The sequence below is a fragment of the Amphiura filiformis genome, chromosome 7 (genome assembly GCF_039555335.1).
Source record: "Amphiura filiformis chromosome 7, Afil_fr2py, whole genome shotgun sequence".
In the NCBI taxonomy this organism is placed as follows: domain Eukaryota; kingdom Metazoa; phylum Echinodermata; class Ophiuroidea; order Amphilepidida; family Amphiuridae; genus Amphiura; species Amphiura filiformis.
Window position 1 is genome coordinate 1,271,846 of NC_092634.1, and position 19,987 is coordinate 1,291,832.

Here is a 19,987-nt window from a genome sequence, read left to right on the forward strand (position 1 = left end):
GTGATTATATCACTCATACATAAATTCTAGACAGTTCATTGGTTGAATACCATTTATCATTTTTACCATCAGCCTCTCCGTGTAATAGTTTTTACCATCATAGTGCTGCGCCGTAATGCGCCTATTTGACATACCGGTACCCCTCTCTCACCCTGATATATGCTTCTCTAAGAAATTGAGAGAGCAAATTCACTCACAATTAGTGGGGACTAGCACCGTTCACCTGCTTTATGGGAGTCATTTTGGATGTCCCCACATTTTTTAAACGCTCTTATCACCAATTTCTTTATACATGTACATAAAACAACGAGATAAGCGAAAATCCCTACTTTTAGACCACTTGACATCATTGTTTATCAACAAAGGCGATGGACTGGTCTATCAATATGCATGAACGAACAACTACACCGTTCAATGGCTTTCATGTACTATATGAAATGTGGTGGGCAATTTAAAATGCACATGCTCTGAACAACCAAGATGCGTATGCACACTGCAGGGCAAAGAACAATGGAAATTGCCATAATTCGCGCTCATACTGCCGGGCAATGATGTCAAGTGGTCTATAGCCCCCACTATTAAAAATGGTGTCTTTATCATTCTATCGGCCTACAGTATTAATTGTGCGGACATCAAAATGTCCTCACAGTGTTTTTAGGTCCCGCTAATGCAGTGAAAAGAAGTGCAAATGTCACCATTTGTACGGTTATATACTGCTCCAAGAAAGTATCCTTACACTTGGAAAAATAATCACAATTTCAAAACTGAACTATATTGGGGTAACTTTGTTTTTTTAATAGATGCACTATCTAATCTGGCACATTTTGACACCCAATTGAATCCAATGTGACTTCAAGAAGCAAAGTTACAAGCATTTGATTAGACGAAGGTCCAGTTTCAAAAGTGACACTCTGGCCTATTCAAAACTCCACGGACTAGACATCTGGTTTGAGAGTGGTAAATGGCTAATTTGTGTGTGCTTTTAAATTAAAACAAAAGGAACAAAAGAGCTGAATAATAAAATGCAAGTTATGAAAAGTACAGAGAAGTAAAAACTGAAATAAATACTGCTTTAAATAAGGCTTCATTGAAGAAACTGTGTAGTCTCTTTGTTGGGCTTGTTGGAATCTTTTTGCAACTTGTATAGGCCAATTTGTCACTTTTAAAACTTTTCAATTGCTTGTAACTTTACTTCTTGAGGTCATATTGGATTCAATGTGGTGTCATAATGTGCAGGATTAAACAGTGCATCTATTACAAAAACAAATTTACCCCAATATGGTTTAGTTTTGAAACTGTGATTATTTTTCCAAGTGTAAGGATACTTTCTTGGCGCAGTATACAAGAAATCCACCCTTTCTATCCATATGGCCAGCCTGGGAGTTGGTGTTTTTTATATTTGACAAACATATTTGCATACACGTTTGAATTATGTTCTTTTGTAGACTGATCATCATCATGGGAACTCAAAGAAGTAAAGATGCTACACAAGTCAACAACCAATTTGGTCTGCAGTTGTATAACTCTATCAACAAACATCTTGGAAGTGAAGACAATGTCTTCTTTTCTCCTCTGAGCATTACCACAGCTCTTGCAATGACATACATGGGAGCCAGAGGAGACACAGCTAAACAGATGGAGAGTGTCATGAAATTGGAATCACTTGGAAAAGATGTCCATCATGCTCTCAAAGACCTGAACTCTGAACTTATCCCAATCTCATCATCTATGCAGCATGCTAGTTTGTACCAGTTGAAACTAGCTAATCGTTTGTATGGTCAAAAGAGTTTCAATTTTCTGCCAGAATTCCTTGCATCCACACGTGATCTATACAATGCCCAGCTTGAAGCGGTAGATTTTATCACAGAGACCGAAGCTACACGAGAGGCCATTAACTCATGGGTAGAAGAGCAAACAGCAGGAAAGATACAACAACTTCTGGCACCAGGAGTTCTGTCACCTGATTCTCGTTTGGTTTTAGTCAATGCCATATATTTCAAAGGCGAGTGGCAGGAGCAGTTCAAGGAACACAATACCATGGATTTGAGCTTCCACATTTCAACTTCAAACACTGTGACTGTCCCTATGATGTACCAACAGGAGACATTCAACTACTATCATGACAAATCTTTGCGATGTCAAATCCTTCGCATGGGTTACAAAGGACACAAAGTGAACATGATGGTAGCTCTTCCAGATGAACTGGATGGTCTAGCTAAGATTGAAGCAAACATCAATGACGAAGTCTTAAATTCATGGAGTGGCAATGGAAGGCCAGAGAAGTGCAGAGTTACCTTTCCAAAATTCAAATTTACCAAGAGCTTCAGTCTAGTAGATCACCTGAAACAGATGGGAATGTCTGATCTGTTTCAAGATGGCAAAGCAGATCTCTCAGGGATCGCAAAAGATGACCTTGTTGTATCTGAAGTTGTCCATAAAGCATTCCTTGATGTCAATGAAGAAGGAACAGAAGCTGCTGCTGCTACAGCTGGTGTGGTGCTTTATGCATGTAGCTCGCAGATACCAAAAAAACAACCAAAAACTTTCAAGGCAGATCATCCCTTCATGTTCTTCATTTGTGACAATTCCTCAGGGGCTGTCATTTTCATGGGTCGTGTCATGCGTCCAGTTATTGAGTAACTTTATGAACTGAAGAAGTCTTTATCCCTTAAGGCAGTGGTATTTTGTGACTATTTCATTAGCTTACTGTTTAAGGCGATTTAATACCCTGATTTTCATCAGTACCCATCTTCTTTTTTTTTTGTTGCAAATTTATAAAGTATATAAATATGTTCATCATCTCATGTCCTGAACTTATAAAATATCTCTACATACAAAGTAGTTTTAAACCATTTTAGAAAATCATTTTAGCCCTATATATTTTTTTGTTTACTGTATCCTGGTAACTGAGATGTGTGTTTCATAACAAACCATAATTTATTCTATTGAACATGTCCAAGAAGAATACATGAATAGAATACATTAAATCCTTTGTTATACTATCTATAGAAATGTACTCACTGATTATAACACTGAATAAATTAAATAGGCCTAAATAATCTCTTCCACATAGATAATTTAATACTACACCATGTATGTATCTTCTATAATATGTTGTTAGGAAAAGAGATTAAAAAAGGCTATAAGGTCATCAAAGGTCAGGTTATAGGTCAATTGGTTCAGGTCAAATTCAGGCATCAATTTTGAATACATGTGATAGTCTGTGATATCATACATGTCATAATGAGGCATCAATTTTGATATTTTGTCTGTTACTGGATATATAATGGAAATGTGTGAGGTGGATATACTAAAATACCTTGGGATGTAAATGGTGAGTACAATTTAGATTGCCTAGTTGAGTTGGATTGGGCAAATAAATATAAAATAGTTACCAAAATCACAAAAATCACGGAAAACTACCTAATATGGTGGTATAGGTGACAAAAAATACAATCTTTTTCAACATTGCTGTAGTGTGGTTGTGGTAACCTGTTACCTATGGCTTAATTAAGTTACAGTGACATAGTGTTGCAAGTTCAAAATACAAAATATAGCTCGACATTGAAAATAGAAGCATTTTAACCGGTTCGTTTTTTGATAGTTGTGGAGCACCAAGTTCATGAAGTCATAAAAGAAATCAGGGACCACTTATTCCCATTTTACATATCAACATTATTTCCCTAATGTGTTAGCAACACATATCCAAAATTTTAACGAAATCCGTTGATAGTAAGCTTTCCAAAATTAAGTGAATTTAAATCATCAGTGATGTACCTCCTTTTGGCTTCTATCTTCAAAAGCATGTAAGCTACATTGATACCGATGCCACCAATAAAACGAGAAGATTTGCCCCTTCATTTTGCATACCACTTTGTCCAATTTTTTTTTTTTTTTTTTTCACAAAATGCAAAAAATGCAAAAAAAATCAATGGGTGTAGTACCCCTTAAGTGAGCATAATACTAACAAAGCCTTCCAATGAAATCAACTTTAAATTACAAATTGTTTGTTGCCGTATACGGCTCTCTTTAACCCGTGAGATAGCTAGATCCAAATCCACGCATTCCTACACCTGACCAGCAGCCTTTAGTTGGGTAGCCGTCGGCTACAATGCACCCAAAATGTGAAATGATTCGGCCTTGGCGGAAATTTTAAACTGCATTCCATCACCCGTGTTACACCTTCCCCGAAAACACAGGTAGACAAAAACAACACAATACAGTTCCCTTCGGCAAAACACACAGCTTCTACATGGTCTATTCGCTGGTGAAGTGCCATATAATAAAGTTTTCTAACGTGAAACGGTAAGAAAACAAATTTGACCCCACGTGGAAGCAATTCCGGTTCATACCGATCGGGACTGTGTTTTCCCGGGTGTTGCCATAGCTGCGTTACAGCATCGTGTGTTGACCAATGAGAGCTGCCCTCTCGTCAGTGCTGGTCACCGTCGTGGTGATTTGTTTTCATTACATTATTGGTTTCCAGAATGGATAGACGAAAAATTTTAATTCCCACCCACCTCTCCCAATTAAAGGGGAGCCTTTGTGTTTGTCAAAAATGTTAATGCAAGCACATAACTTTATTTCAAGCAATTCATAAGTTGTTTTTAAAAAAGGCAGGTACTGCTTTCCTTACATAATTAAGGAAAACTATTTAAATAGTTGCATGATAATATAGCATCCTTTAGGCATGCTATTTGAGCACAAAAAATTATATGGGTAAAGAAAATTTTTTATGGGATTTGGATTCTTCAGTCGGGTATTCACTGTAGAACAGAAATTGGGTTGAGTATTTTTACTTTTATCTTGGAATCCCATGAGGATTTGTATTAATTTTCCCCTGGATTTGCTTTGGGATTCAGATTCCCAGTAGTGTTACTGTGGAACAGAAATTGGGTTGAGCATTTTGCTTTCATCTTGGAATCTCAAATATCCTTGTTGATATAAAATAGCAAATAAATGATAAGCTCCCGACATGCGCGGTCAAAATTCATTATAATGTTATTTTTTATATATAATAGCAGCATAAAATTTAACTGCAGCTTATTGCATTATTACAACAGATCTGTTTGCAAAAAATTCTAACATAGAAAGGAGTCCTCACAGAAGACAGACTTATCGATCAAGAGTTAAACATGTCATGTTTAATTACATATAATAGGCCTACTTAGAGGACAAGCTATATACATGTATTAAACAAGGAAATGTTTGTTTTCTTTTATCTTGCATCTTCCACTTATATGCACCTGTATCTCTATATTTCATATTAATATCAGTCATTGTAGCTTCCAGGTATTGTTACCTCCAAGGAATGTGCCTTCGGAGCAATTGACTGTATGCACTAATTATATAATGAAAAGCTGATAGAGTGGAAAGTTTCGGCCATTATAAAAATCCCTTTGTCGGGTTATTTGTGGGCTCCACGTTCCTCAGTAATGCTTACTGTAGAATAGAAATTGGGTTGAGCAGCTTTGCTCTTATTCTGGAGTTCCCCTTTGAATTTGCGATTGGGATTCAGATTATCCGGTCGGGTGTTTACTGGAGAACAGAAATTGGGTTGAGTATTTTTACTTTTATCTTGGAATCCCATCCTTTTGATTTTTCCCTTTTTGAACTTGCTTGATTTGGGATTCATGATTCCTCAGTTGGGTGTTTACTGTCGAACAGAAATTGGGTTGAGTATTTTTACTTTTATCTTGGAATCCCATCCTTTCTGATTTCATTCCAGGGTTGTGTACAAACCCTTTGCTTGTAATAATATAATGGCTGAAATCTTTGTTTATGAAAATAAAATTATTGTCTATCCTGATGGCCAATAAGTATTGCCAAAAATTGCTGTTGCCTTGTGTGTCATTGTCTCCGTCTGGGGTTAATAATCGGATTAACTACACGCGGTAGGCCTATCTATGCATACACCATATCAAACGCTACAAATGGATGTACTTGCGAACAAAAGGACTATGTATGAATAGATGCGACGGGATTACCTGCGGAATTATCTCTATTGTATATATTATTCTATTAACCCTCCTCGTCCTTGCATCTTCTCTAGGTGTTAGGCGGCTTTTATTTGCACAATTGGGCACTCAAAACACCAGGTTGGTGCTAGCGTCTACCCAAAGATGGCCGACCAAATCCTGACCATGACTTGGCTCGTTGGATTCGTCTATACCATTGTACAAAGGTAACAATAGGGTTTGGATTAGGGTACAATCAGAGTTATGCTCGGTAATTACATATATTAGGGTAAGTGTAAGCAGTGTCTTAGCTAGCCACCCATCTGGCCGTCATTTTAGACGGGGAGTTTGCTCCTGGGATGGGCAAAATTTTAAGCCTTTGACAGATGCTACATTATAATTGTAGGTGTTTAGAAAATCTGTTGACCTTTTTAGTAATCCAGGTATGCAAAACAAGGCTATAGCAGCACATATTTGAAGTCTTTGAACCCCCAATGGGCTGTAGAGGTCTGGTAAATGTTTTAAAGGTCAAATTGGGACAGGCACATTTATTAAAATGATGGGCAAACCTGAATTTCTAGCTAAGACCCTGAGGGTAAGGGTTAGTGTTAGAGTTAGATATTGAACATCATAACAAAAACAATGTAAAAACAATATCAATATCTCTATTATAGTAAACATAGGGAAATATTGTGTGGGGTTTGTGTGTGTATGTATGTCCAAACTTTGTCAGTTTGGATCCAAATCTTGCAAAACAGGACAAAAAAGTACAATGGATACAGGTTACAGGTATGGGTTATGGTTTAAGGTGTGGGATGGGATTAAGGGATAGGGTATGGGATGGGATGGTATGGGATTAAGGGATGACAAAGACAATGATAATCACAAGGGTATGGGAGGAATGAAGGATTCTAAAATAATGAGAATGGGGTTAGATAATTAAATAACAAGGAAATGGCAATCACAAGCTGAACAGCAATTATACAAAATGGGGGCAAAATAAATGTAGAAAACTCAAAAATTACAATTTTTAAATAATGGGAACAGGAGTAGATAAGAGTAACACTAGAAATGAACAGCCAATTTTAGCTCAGCCACAATTCCTCCATCAGACAATTGATCAAATCCTAGACTGGAAGCTTCTGGAGATTTGATGGAGGCCTAAGTGCAAGAACTAAGTGCAAGTGCATCTTATAATGTACAATAGTGTTGTACCCAAATTCAAAACGGGGCAGTTATTTGTATTGATTTGAATTTAGCGCAGAGATAATAGCAGGTTTTACATGCAATAATACTTGCGTAATAACCATTGATCACTGTAAATGACAACTTTTAAATGCAGGTAGTTTTCTTTAAAAACTAGTTAGTATTGTTAATATTGAACATTTGATGAATGGGGTATCAAAATGTGTGTAAATAAACTATCCTTCTTTCTTTGTATATATCCCTCTTGTGTGTATTTAAATGGGCAAAAACTGCATTTTGCAGCCAAAAAAACACAATCAATCATTATTTTGTCCTGGTTGTGAACTATCCTTGGTAGGTTTGTGAAGGTTGTCTTTCATCCAGGTATAATAAACATTAAATTGGAATTACAAACAGGACTCACATTTATCTTGAGAGGCTACGGTATCACACCTTATCCTGAAGATGCATCTTATAGTAGGTGAGATACCATAGCCTCTCAAGATAAACATCCAGTTGAGTCCAGTTGATTAGTTTAAAGCCAAAGTTTGGTTGCCCTCAGAGACCGACCCAAAAAATCAGAAATCTGGGGTCGGCTGGTTTTTTTTTCAATCACTTTTTTAGAAGAAACCTTAAATTTGAAAAGTAACAAGGACACTTTATATTTGTAATTCACTCATTAAATGCATACTTGATTTAAAATAAAATAAGAAGTATTTCCATTTAAATTCTGTCCAAAAATGCACAAATTTTATAATATAAAATGATCAAGAATTTGTCAATACTAGTTATAACCTTTTCAAAATTAACGAAAAATGGAAAAAGAGCCTATGAAAAAAAAAAAAGATCTTCCTACCGACCCTCCAAATTTTTGTCTTGGAAGAGCAACCAAACAATTTAATTTTTTTTTTTCCATTTTACCTTGGCAGCGATGTACTTACTTTTCACCAGACAGTCCCATGGACCCATCCGAGAAGTTGATGTCTCCACTCTTGGGGCCCATTGCATTCACCAACGTCACTGTGATGTTATTAGCAGCGCCCTCTTCAGACAAGACAGTCTTACGCTTTATTGTGATTTTGTTGATGAGAAGGCGGGTGAGAATTTGATGGGCGTAGACTGTCTGTGTGATTGTGCATGTATCAGCATCAATGATCCGAGTGAAGAGCCCTGATAAATAGAATAAAGATCAAATTACTAGAGTTTGCTCCCTATCTACTCTGATCATCTCATAATAGGCGGGACTCATAACATCATGGATTGATATAGAATGACGTAAACACAGCTGGGCGCAACTCGGGGGCGCAACATCTATGTGAAGTGCGCTTTGCATATTGCGTGACTGACTCACGCTTTTGTGAATTTATGCGGGCGTAAGCTGGGACTTAATTGACTTGGGCAATAACAAAAACCGAATAATTCTCTATTACGAGCTGATCATAATGTACTATAGCTATGACACTGAAAATCACACTAAAATCTATGATAAAAACTGAAAGAGAGATTTCAGTGTATGTTTCATTGTTGCTATTGTCTGCTATACTGATGATAATCCATGATCCACGACACTGATTCAAATTGGGATGAATTAATCTGGACCATCAGAAAATGTTTTTGTTTGATGGAATCTCAAACATTGTGAACAAATCCTTTGGTCTTCGTCCGAGGTCAGCCAACAAAAAAGTTGCTTGATGACCCGATCCCAACTATGTAACAGTTTAACTCCCCTGCTCAGGTTGAAGGACCAATCAGACCTCAGACGACCCTAGGTCATCCATCCAGCTGAAGACCAAAGGTTTGGTTGCAACGTCTGTGATTCTGTCTAACATAAAACATGAGTTTCTGGTTTACCAGATTTAATTAACCCCCTGAACACTACCTGCCAATCTAACATTCTCTCTGATTTGTCAATAACATGATATTTTCATTTTTGATCACCAATCAGAATAAAGTTTTCAAACGTGAAACAGTAAGAAAACAACTTTGACCCCATGCGGAACGTTTCCGGGTTATCGGGTCAATTTGTCCCGGGGTTTCCATTGCCCTATGACGCTAGTGGGCTTTGACCAATCAGAGCTGCTCTTTCATAATGCTAGGTCGTCATATCCGGGTCAGAATTTTTCCCGGGGTTTCCATGGCTCTATGACGCTTTCGTGCTTTGACTAATCAGAGCTGCTCTCTCAGTTGCGCTAGGTCATCATATTCGGCGATTTAATTTATTGCATTATTGGATTCCAGTCAGGATAGATGGAAAATTTTTTACTCCCACCCACCTCTCCCATTTTAAGGGGAGCTTATTGGGTTTAATAAAATAATTTAAGCAAGTACAGCTACTCAAGAAAAAACATAAGTCTGTTTATAAAAACAGGTGCTGTCTTCCTTACATAAATAAGGAAAACAAGAAAACATTTTTGTTTTGTTTTGCATGATATAGCATGCGTTTGGCATGCTGACTAAGCACTATAAATACATATAAATGAACTTTTGCACACAACAAGTGGAAATTAGTTCATAAGCTCCTGACATGTTCGGTCAGTTTGAAATGGAATAATATTAAATTTTATCATAATGTTACATAGCTGCAGCAAAGGAATTAGCATCAGCATATAGCATCTTTAATAATGCAAAAGCCTTGTCTTCTAGAAAAAATTAACAGATAGAAAGGAATCCACACAGAAGAAAGACATTTCAACCAGTATTTAACAAGTCTGTTTATTTATAATTAATCCATAGAAGACAAGCCAGATGGAGATGTTTGTTTTATTTTAGCTTACATCATCCAATTATATGCACTTGGATACCTGTACCTATATCCATTATTAATATTCTTTCACATTCATTCTTTCAGTCTTTGTATTTCTTCCAGGTAGAATTACCTTGAGGAATCTCCAAGGTGGTAGCTTTCGGAGCAACTGTTTGTATACACTAATCACAGAATGAAAATTAATTGATTGAAAAATTCCAGCCATTATAAATTCCCCTTTGTTGGGTTTTTGTGAGCACCACGTTCCTCAGCACAGCTTGCTGTAGAATAGAAATTGGGTGGAGTAATTTTGCTCTTATTTTGGAGTTCACCTTTTGATTTTGCTTGATTGGGATTCGGATTCTTCAGTAGGGTATTTACTGTTGAACAGAAATTGGGTTGAGTATTTTTACTTTTATCTTGGAATCCCATCCTTTTGATTTTCCTTTTTGGATTTGCCTTGGGGTTCAGATTCCTCAGTCGGGTGTTTGCTGTCGAACAAAATTGGGTCGAGCATTTTTGCTCTCATCTTGGAATCCCAGGCATCCTTGTTGATTCAGGGTTGTGTACAAACCCTTTGCTTTTAATGATATAATGGCTGGAATCTATACAAATTTATATGAAAATAAATTATTGTCTATCCTGATGGCCAATAAGTAGACCAAAAATCACGGTTCCTTGTGTTTCATTGTCTCCGTCTGGGGTTAATGGAGCTTTGCAAATAATTCACCCCAATTTTTTTGTGTGGTGAAATTATTCTAACAATGTTGCCAATTGATAATGAAAACTTCTTTTTGACCAATAGGCAGGTAGTTCTCATGGGGTTAATTACAATTTGAACCTTCTCCCAGATGATAGCGTATGCACAGTGTCACGATAAAATTATGATCAAATTAACAGTAACCAACACATTTCAGTGTGACCAGCACTATTTCATTGGGATTAAGGAATGGCTACTGATTTTCAGGTGTTCCTGTTCATTTTTCAGTGTACTTGGACATCATCATTGCATGAATGCCTTGTTTTTTAGTGCCACATTACTCTCTATAGTGTAATATTTCAATAATTTTCAACCTATACATTTCAGTTCACTATTTGCCCATTCCCCATATGCATCTTGATTGTAATGTCAATATTATGTCACACATCATAATGCTAACGAGGAGCTTTCTGTCTGTCTGTCTGTATATATATCTGTCTTTACTCTCAAGTGGGTTGGCAGAAAAGGGGAGTGAGTTGGCAGCAGTGGCGTAGCTGGCGGGGAAGGGGGGGCAATTGCCCCCTGGCAAAAATGCCTGTTTGGGCCCCGCCCCTAAGCGCAAGGAAAAAAAGAGGAAAAAGGAGAGAGAGAGGAAAAAAGGGAGAGGAGGGGAAAAATGGTACTATATATATCAAAATGCTTTTAGGGCACTAGCGCCTATAATCGTATTTTTTTTTTTTTTTTTTTTTGCTCTCACTTTTTCAAACCACCGGAAAAAAAATTGGGTCAACCTTTTCGGTAGACCCTCCCTCGGGTCCATGGAGAACGACTGGTAATGTACTAAAATGTAGATTACATAGCAGTAAAAATCAACCCAATACATGGACCCTACCAGTCTGTAGGCAATTTGACTTCCAGCTCCCAGTACTTTGTGGGAATTCACTTTTACGGATTTGGAGTCATAATCTTTCTATATACCACGTCCATGTTTTCACTACATTAACGTTTGTGTAAGCGACGATATTGTATACGACCAATAAACGCAGCATGGCAGCGCGGGGATATTTGAAAAGGCTTCCCTAGCTAAATAATGTGCAAACATTTGCAAACCGCACGCGATAATATACACAATATGGACAATAGGCCTAAGTCCGAGTCGGGTGGTTGCCTTTTATTATTGCGCGTACCATGGGTCTATCAGACGCGTGCCACTTGAGCTCAATACCTCTCAGTTGTTGACAAGTGTCCCATCTGATCTTGCGTCACATCCCGCGGCATAGCTTTGTGCTACCATATTTGAATTGAAACTGGGGCGGGGCTTTCGTAATTGACATCGGAATCACCGTGCTTCGTTGAACGATTATTTGGAAGTGAGATCTCTAACAGATTGGATCAGCGCTCAATGGACTTTCGCGTTCACTTATAAATACGAGTACATATTTCTATATTGCTGCATGGTTGACTGTGGTGGGTGTAATTAGTGGCGTCGATTTGTGGATGAAGAGGAATGGGTTTTTGGCATTGAAGAAAATAAGGGGGGTTACAGGACTTTGGCATTTTTTTTCATAGGGCATTATGTAATTATTTATTGTTACATTATCCAGAGATGGAACTGAACCGAGACTGGGGGGCCAGTCTACCTTTTCGGCAAAATTTTTGTTTGGTGCATTTGGCCCCCACCCCATACAGGCTTGCCCCCCCTGGAAAAAAATCCCAGCTACGCCACTGGTTGGCAGAAATATGGCTAAGCGGGTTACAAGGTCAGGGGAGTGAAACAATTCATGCAGGACTTACTGCAGTACATGTAGTATTTTGTTGATCCCTATCAAGTTACTATTCATACAAATATTTTCACTGGCCATTAACATCATGAATTCCATAACATACTTCAGATTTCAAATTACTCAAGTTGAAGTATTCCATGACATGACTTTTCAGATTTAATAGACTGAGAAATTACTATTTTGCATGATGCATTAACTCTAACACCAGTAAAAACCACAAAATACCACGATGAAAAATTCTGATCATGCATGCATCCCAGGGTCTGCGATGACGCAATCACCCTAACTCCCTAAGTGTGATATGCTCACGGAATTGCTGGCCGGGCAGCAATAAGCCGTCCAGCTACCGGTCCGCGATCGTGTGCTTGGCATGCGGAGGGTCAAAGGTTCGAATCCCGGGGGTGCCAAGTCAAAAATTCTTCTTCTTCTTGAAAAATTCGGATCTTCTTTGACTTCCGATATCAAAAAGCATGGGTCAGTGTTAGGGTTAGGTAAGATGTATTTTTCCAGATTAGAGTGTCTTCTAACCCTAACACCATCCCAGTAAAAACCACAAAATACCACGATGAAAATTTCTGATCATGCATGCATCCAGGGTCTGCGATGACGTAATCACCCTAAGTGTGATATGCTCACGGAATTGCTGGCCGGGCAGCAATAACCCGTCCAGCTACCGGTCCTCGATCGTGTGCTTGGCATGCGGGGGGTCAAAGGTTCGATTCCCGGGGGTGCCAAGTCAAAAATTCTTCTTCTTCTTGAAAAATTCGGATCTTCTTTGACTTCCGATATCAAAAAGCATGGGTCAGTGTTAGGGTTAAAGTTGCTCCCCTTGGTCGACACCGCAAAGGTCATCTGAGGTCAAACGTCAGGTCAAATTTAAAGTTCCTCCGATCGGCCTGTAACTCGGGGGGGGGGGGCTATCCCTGACACTTGGGGAGTATCAAACAGCAAAGGTCATCCGAGGTCAAAGGTCAGGTCAAATTTGCAGTTGCTCTGATCGGCCTGTAACTCGGGGAAAATGATCCTCAACACTCGGGGAAACCGCGAAGGTCATCCCGACTCATCCCAATTCAAAGGTCAGGTCACATTTAAAGTTGCTCCCATCGGCCTGTAACTCAGGGAAAATGATCCCTGACACTTGGGAGTATCAAACCGCAAAAGTCATCCGAGGTCAAAGGTCAGTTCAAATTTGTAGTTGCTCCGGTCGGGCTGTCACTTACCGAAAATGTACCCTGACACTTGGGGAGTATAAAACCGTAAAGGTCATCCTAGATCAAAGGTCAGGACAAATTTAAAGTTGCTCCGGTCAGGCTGACACTTGGGGAGTAAGAAACCCTAGAAGATTATCTGAGGTCGAAGGTCAAGTTAAATTTATAATTGCATTTTCCGGCCATCTGTAAGGAGTACAAGACTCAAATTCAGTGATAACAAACATCATGCCCAGGGAAACATTTTAGAATCATTTTGCAGGGGTCATGCAGATACCTCCAAAACACCAACACGCCCACCTAGGTTTGTGGAATATAACTGTAATGTGGCTCTAGTACCCATATAGTTTCATCCGATAACATTTCTTACTGTGCAATCAAGCATGTGGTATTTCTTGTGTAAGTTAACCTGTCAAATTGCAAAAATCTGTGTGTGCCGAACATCTGTACTTTCACTTCCATTTACAGTCTTTTGTGAAGTTTCAAACAGCTGAGGTGATATAAACACAGCCAAATTAAAAAGTCGCCACTAGTTCCATCCCCATTTAATCAGAGTCTGATGAGTTTATGGCAAAATAATTTATATAATAATTTTCTATACACTTTCCTTTGATACCAAATTTGATATCAAAAGTTTAATCATCGTGACAATTGGAACCGTTATTTGGAAATTCGTGCAACATAGGGAGTTGCATCACCTCTTCGACATCTACACGCATCTGAGAGGTCTAATTTCATTGTCATCAAAGGTTTACCCATGCATGTCAAAATGCAAATCAAATAACCCGCTCTTTTAATTGTGCCCAGGCAAGTGTACAATGATTCCTGTACAGGTTGCTTCGGGCCACATAATAAGCTGATACCATGCATTGGCTTTTGCGTGGTCAATTCGTAATTTTGTCATTTCAAAAATTGCTTGATTTTCCAAACAACGGTTCCTATGCTCACGTTGATTAAACTTTTGATATCACATTTGGTATCAACCTTCAAAGGGAAAATATTTCTGCTGATGACCCCATGTTGACATTGGCTAAATAAGCTGTATTTTCATTGATAAGGATACAAATTAGAGGTGTATCTTGTCTGCTATTTTAAAGTTAAAATCATAGGCAATGGGCAAATGGTGAATTGTTATTTTTGTCCTACATGTATAAAGTGTTGCACACCTGTTCTCACCTTGTGATGTATCTAATCTGTATGTATTGCCACTGACTGTCACATCCATATGTGTCATAGCAATGTTAGCAGTAGAAGGAATCCTTGCTCTATGACTAGTCCTATCTTTGCCATTGTACACACCATTCATGAAGATGGAATCACTGTATACAACTGTTGCTATGTAGCCATTGCCAACGGTTGGCTGACAGCAGACATCAGTGTATCTGGGGAGGAAATGAAACAAGGACATAAACTGAGCTCAAAAAGAAACTTATAATTTTGTACAACTGAATCACAAGGTCATATCTTAAAATCGTGTCAATCAAAATGAACCAAAATTACACACAGGATTACTTTAAGGGCTGGGGTATGAACGTTTGGACAGTATTTATTGTGGAACATTAGAGCACATCAGACATATCGAATTGCATTCTGAATCGAAGAATGTCCTTCTGATATCAAATAATTTTGATTTTTGAAATTCGCAATTTAATACACATTTTATGGCAAATCATTAAAATTGATATTTTTGATATTTAACAGTACTTGAAGTAAACTTTATAAATCTGATGATTTATACTTAAAGTGTATGTAGGTGGGATGAAAAGCCGACGATCAATTGAAAATTTTACCTTTCGAATTGAAGATATGGATTTTTTTCCCAAAACACAAAAAAAAATTAGGTCTTTTTGGGAAAAAAATCCATATCTTCAATATGAAAGGTCAAAATTTTCAATTGACCGTCGGCTTTTCCTCCCTGCTACATACACTTTAAGAATATGTCATTATAGATTTATATAATTTACTTCGAGGACTGTTATATATCAAAATTTGAAAAATATCAAATTTTTATAATTTGTCATAAAATTTGTATTATATTGTGATTTTCAAAAATGAAAATTATTTGATATCAGAAAGACATGCTTCAGTATTCAGAATGCAATTCGATAGGTCTGAGGTGCTCCCATGTCCCACAAAAAATACTGTCGAAACACAATAAACGCTCATTTTAGATCCCTTAATACTCTACTTTTAAGACACATTCCAGTGAATGTGAATGTGGTCCAGGAAGCTGTTCCATATCAGTGCATTTTGCTGTTGTGTCAGTTGGATAACTGCTTGGTTATTGACATGTGTTAAGAGTAGAGTATTGAAGTAAACCTGTGTGTAATTTTGGTTCAATTTGATGGACAGGATTTCAAGATATGACCTTGTGAAAAATTATAAGTTTCTTTTTGAGCTCAGTTTATATGTGACATGATCAAGGGGAATGAGTCACATGTCGACCCTGGTTGAAAATGAGTTTTACATAGGTTTCTAAAAAGGATAAAACTAAAAACCCATGTTGATACGACTTTTCTTTGTGATGTTACGTCAATTTATCAATCGCTGAAAACAATAGAAAACAAAAGAATTTTAACACTTTCTATCTCAAAATCAATATTAGCGACATCCGACTCATTTTATTCCCTGATCGTGTCACATATGATGCGATCATGCAAAATCAGTCTGACGAAAGCCCAAGTCAATTTTGGTATTCTTACATTTTCATTTTCAACGTATTCAAAGCTACAGATTATTGAAAACCCCATGTCAATGTGACCTTTGGTTACAAAGTTAGCACATTCTGACCCACTTTTTTCAACACTTAAAACATTAAAAATTCATGATTTGTACATTCTTCAAATTGTAATTTTTATGTATCAATTTTATCATTCTCTCCTTCCCAACGACCTACTTGATCAAAATTATTTTACTATCAACAGTGATGTGCATAACTACAACACTCGTCATGCAGGTGATATCCATATTGAGCAAACCAACACGTGCCTTGCATATAACACCATCAGAATCCAAGGTGCATTACTTTGGAATAATTTACCACCAATCCTGAAAAGCGCACCTTCGGTAGCTGTTTTTAAACAACACATGAAAAAACATCTCCTTGGAAAATATTTGCCAAGTGAATCGTAATTACATTCATGTTTCATTACTACTTTAAAACGGTCTCTCATTTCTTGCTATCAGGTCAGCTTTATGTCGGCACCCTAATTTTTTGGTACATTATTTAGTTTACCATCAGTTTTATATTTTCCAATTATGTATCATTTCACTCTGACCTATTTCACTATCTCGTCCATAGGCACTCAGTGCACGATTTTGAGTGAAAATTGTACCGAGCGTATTTTATTTTTTGGTTAAATGTTGTATGTTGTAACTTTAGGCCGAGGGCACTGCACCTCACGCTCTGCGTTTAGCAGTGTCCTCATCCATCTCATTGACGTTTTTCATAAAAATAGTTGCTTTTTCCATTATATTATTGTATATAAAATACATCATTATTGTATCTCATTGTATCATAATTATATTGTTGTATAATGAATGGATGAAAATACTTGATTGATTGATTGATTGATACAACAATTTGAACACTGTTACATTAAAAAGAAAGAAACATAGAAAATCAAGCTTAAAGTTAGAGTACAGCCTGTCTCAAAAAAAATTGTGCAAGTGATAAGCGCCCTCTGTGGCAATTAGAAAATACCGTTGTGACATAATGCTTATATCAACGTCACAGGCGCAGTCTTAGCTCTCAAATGCCGTTTGTTCTGTTCAATTTGCTTGTTCCAATTTCGAGATATGTTTATTTAACAACGACAAGGTAAAATCACAATTGTGCCACTTTTACTAGGGAATAGAGCTGTACATGTAAATCAATGATAGCTGATGTTGATGCGTCTAATGCACTCCCCCTTTCGGGCCGCATGCATTAGACGCATCAACATCAGCACGCTGGCATTATTTTGTCTTATATCTCTCCCAAAAAGTAATACGCGCTCATTAACCTATAACATGTATAAGTGCGCAATATTTGTTTGTCTTTTAACATGTCTTAAGTGACTAAGAGAACAGTATTTACCATGATAAAATCATTGACATGCACATGTATTTAATTTTTACAGCAGAATGTGAACTATTTATTTATCTTTTAATCTCTTTTAAGTAGAAAAAGAGAATCATCATTCCTGCATCATGATAAAACAGTACAAACAGTCAACAAAATTTGGTATTGTGTAATAGATGCATTCTTTTGATTTCACGAAGGAACTCTTGATAAACTTGATGCTATCACTGTTACATGTAAAGCCCTCCTCCCTAGTAAAAGTGGCACAATTGTGATTTTACCCTTTCTTCTTTAACTAAACATATCTCGAGATTAAAACAAGCAAATTGAACAGAAGAAACGGCATTTGAGAGCTAAGACTACGCCCTTGACGTTGATGTAAGCATTATGTCACAACGGTATTTTCTAATTGCCAGAGAGGGCGCTGTTCACTTGCACAATTTTTTTTGAGACAGGCTGTACACGTAAAGTGGGGTGACTTTGGACACTGGGGTGACTTTGGACACACATGGGAAAAACTATTATTTCATGTAGGCTGTTTTACCTTTTAATATTTCTAAGAATATTATTGTATGTTCTTATGTGGTAATGTATGGACATTACAAATGACTAAAGTTTTCCAGTATAATGTGTTATCTTATATGTTTTTCAGAACTTTTAGCGGGGTCCATAAAATACAGGATTTTGTGGTGGTCAAACTTTCGGTACTCCACCGGAACATACGAGTGGAAACTCAAGCCTGTTGGTTGGATAGTAAACACAGATGAATCAAGAACCTACCTGGATAGTCATGATATCTAACCACTCTTAAGAATTTAAAAGCAGGCTGTGTCCAATGTCACCCCAGGGTTTGGCTTCTTTTCCGGGATGACTTTGGACATAACAAATGAATACAAAAAAATTTGACACTTTGTTAAAAATACACCACAGTGACCATGCCCTACCACAACAGTGTCCTCTGTGCTCCTACCCACCTCACAACTACTTCCACCCTCTCCATTGCTCTACTCTTCAGGTCGGGGTGACTTTGGACATGCACTTGATTACATGGTGTCTAAAGTCACCCCAAACCCAGAGGTGACTTTGGACAAACTTTGCCCCCCAAAAATTATTGTAAAATAAAATAAACTCAAGTTGACCTTATGGGCATGAACTGTCCTCTATTGGTACTTGCCAAACCCAACATGAAACTCAGAATTCTACTGATCATTATAAAAATATTTACGACAATACATCAAAATTGTCCAAAGCCACCCCATGTTACGGTACTTTAGTTGAGTCATTCTTAGCACATACAAATATATAGTCAAGTCAACTTAGCAATGATACCTTTGGTTTAAGATATGGCTACAAAATTTGGCATAACAAAACGCTAAATCCGAGTTTCTTTTGGAATAATGTCACAAAATTTTTGACAATTATCAAAGTAGGATGGGGTCAATAAAGTCACTTTTTTAACATTTTCCCTTCAGAATTTCATCAAAAATATTTTCATGTAGAAAATGAATGTTTTATTACCTTCCATTTTTGCAAACAAGTCAATTTTGATTTTTCACCCCTACACACATTATTTGGGCCATATCTCAAAACTAGGATTGCTGAGTTCTAACTGATTTTGCTTGATCAAATATATAAGGATGAAAAAGTTGAGGGGCTGTGCAATAATTATGAACCCTGGCGGAGGGTACAATTGGGGGGGGGGGGGGGGCAAGAAATTTGCCAAAATATGATTTTTTACAATCCTCTGGATGAGCAAATCACTGAATATATATGCCTTTTTATTAAAGTAACTTGAGTTTCTCCCATGAACTTTTTCTTTGCTATGGTTTCCTATAAAAAAAAGGGGGTCAATTTAATGTGTCCTGTCCATCATGGTGGAATTAGCCTCGTTTGTCTTGCATTCAACTTTTAAAATGGAATAATTGAGGATACTATTATCCTTTTATAGTTGATAAGAATTCTGTATTCTCATTGGTCAAATACCACTTGGAAATATTCCAAAACTTACTCAGGACTTTCAAACACATCTGGTCTACTGGATACATCTTTGTATTTCTTATTACACAGACAGCCTCCAGCTAATACATCAGGCTTATGTCCAGGTTTGTATGGAAAATTCTTGGCAATTCTGTCAGATGCATCATCTCTATCTGATATATAAGCTGTTAATGTCATGGATATAAGAAAGATAATGCACACTAATTTGGTATAAATTCCCATAGTGACTGTACGTCTGTGGAGAGAAATGGAAAAGGATGAAAAGAAATTACAATTTAGATACTTGCAGGAAATCTTGTTTATTATCCAAAATCTTTCTTGCAAATTCTGTCAGCAGAAATGATCGTAG

At 37.3% G+C, this 19,987-nt stretch overlaps 1 protein-coding gene and 1 pseudogene across 1 annotated transcript in view; one reads left to right on the forward strand and one right to left on the reverse strand.

Moving 5' to 3' along the window:
- LOC140156542 (protein-glucosylgalactosylhydroxylysine glucosidase-like) overlaps positions 1 to 19,815 on the reverse strand; it is a 60,176-nt gene extending 40,361 nt beyond the window's left edge. Inside the window, exons 1-3 of the mRNA XM_072179482.1 lie at positions 19,649 to 19,815; positions 14,754 to 14,959; positions 8,084 to 8,312 (exon numbers count right to left, since the gene is read on the reverse strand). Of these exons, the coding sequence (XP_072035583.1) occupies positions 8,084 to 8,312; positions 14,754 to 14,959; positions 19,649 to 19,815 (602 nt within the window). The remainder of the gene's footprint in view (positions 1 to 8,083; positions 8,313 to 14,753; positions 14,960 to 19,648) is intronic.
- LOC140156451 (leukocyte elastase inhibitor pseudogene) lies at positions 1,459 to 3,867 on the forward strand (annotated as a pseudogene).
- Positions 19,816 to 19,987: the final 172 nt, after the last annotated feature.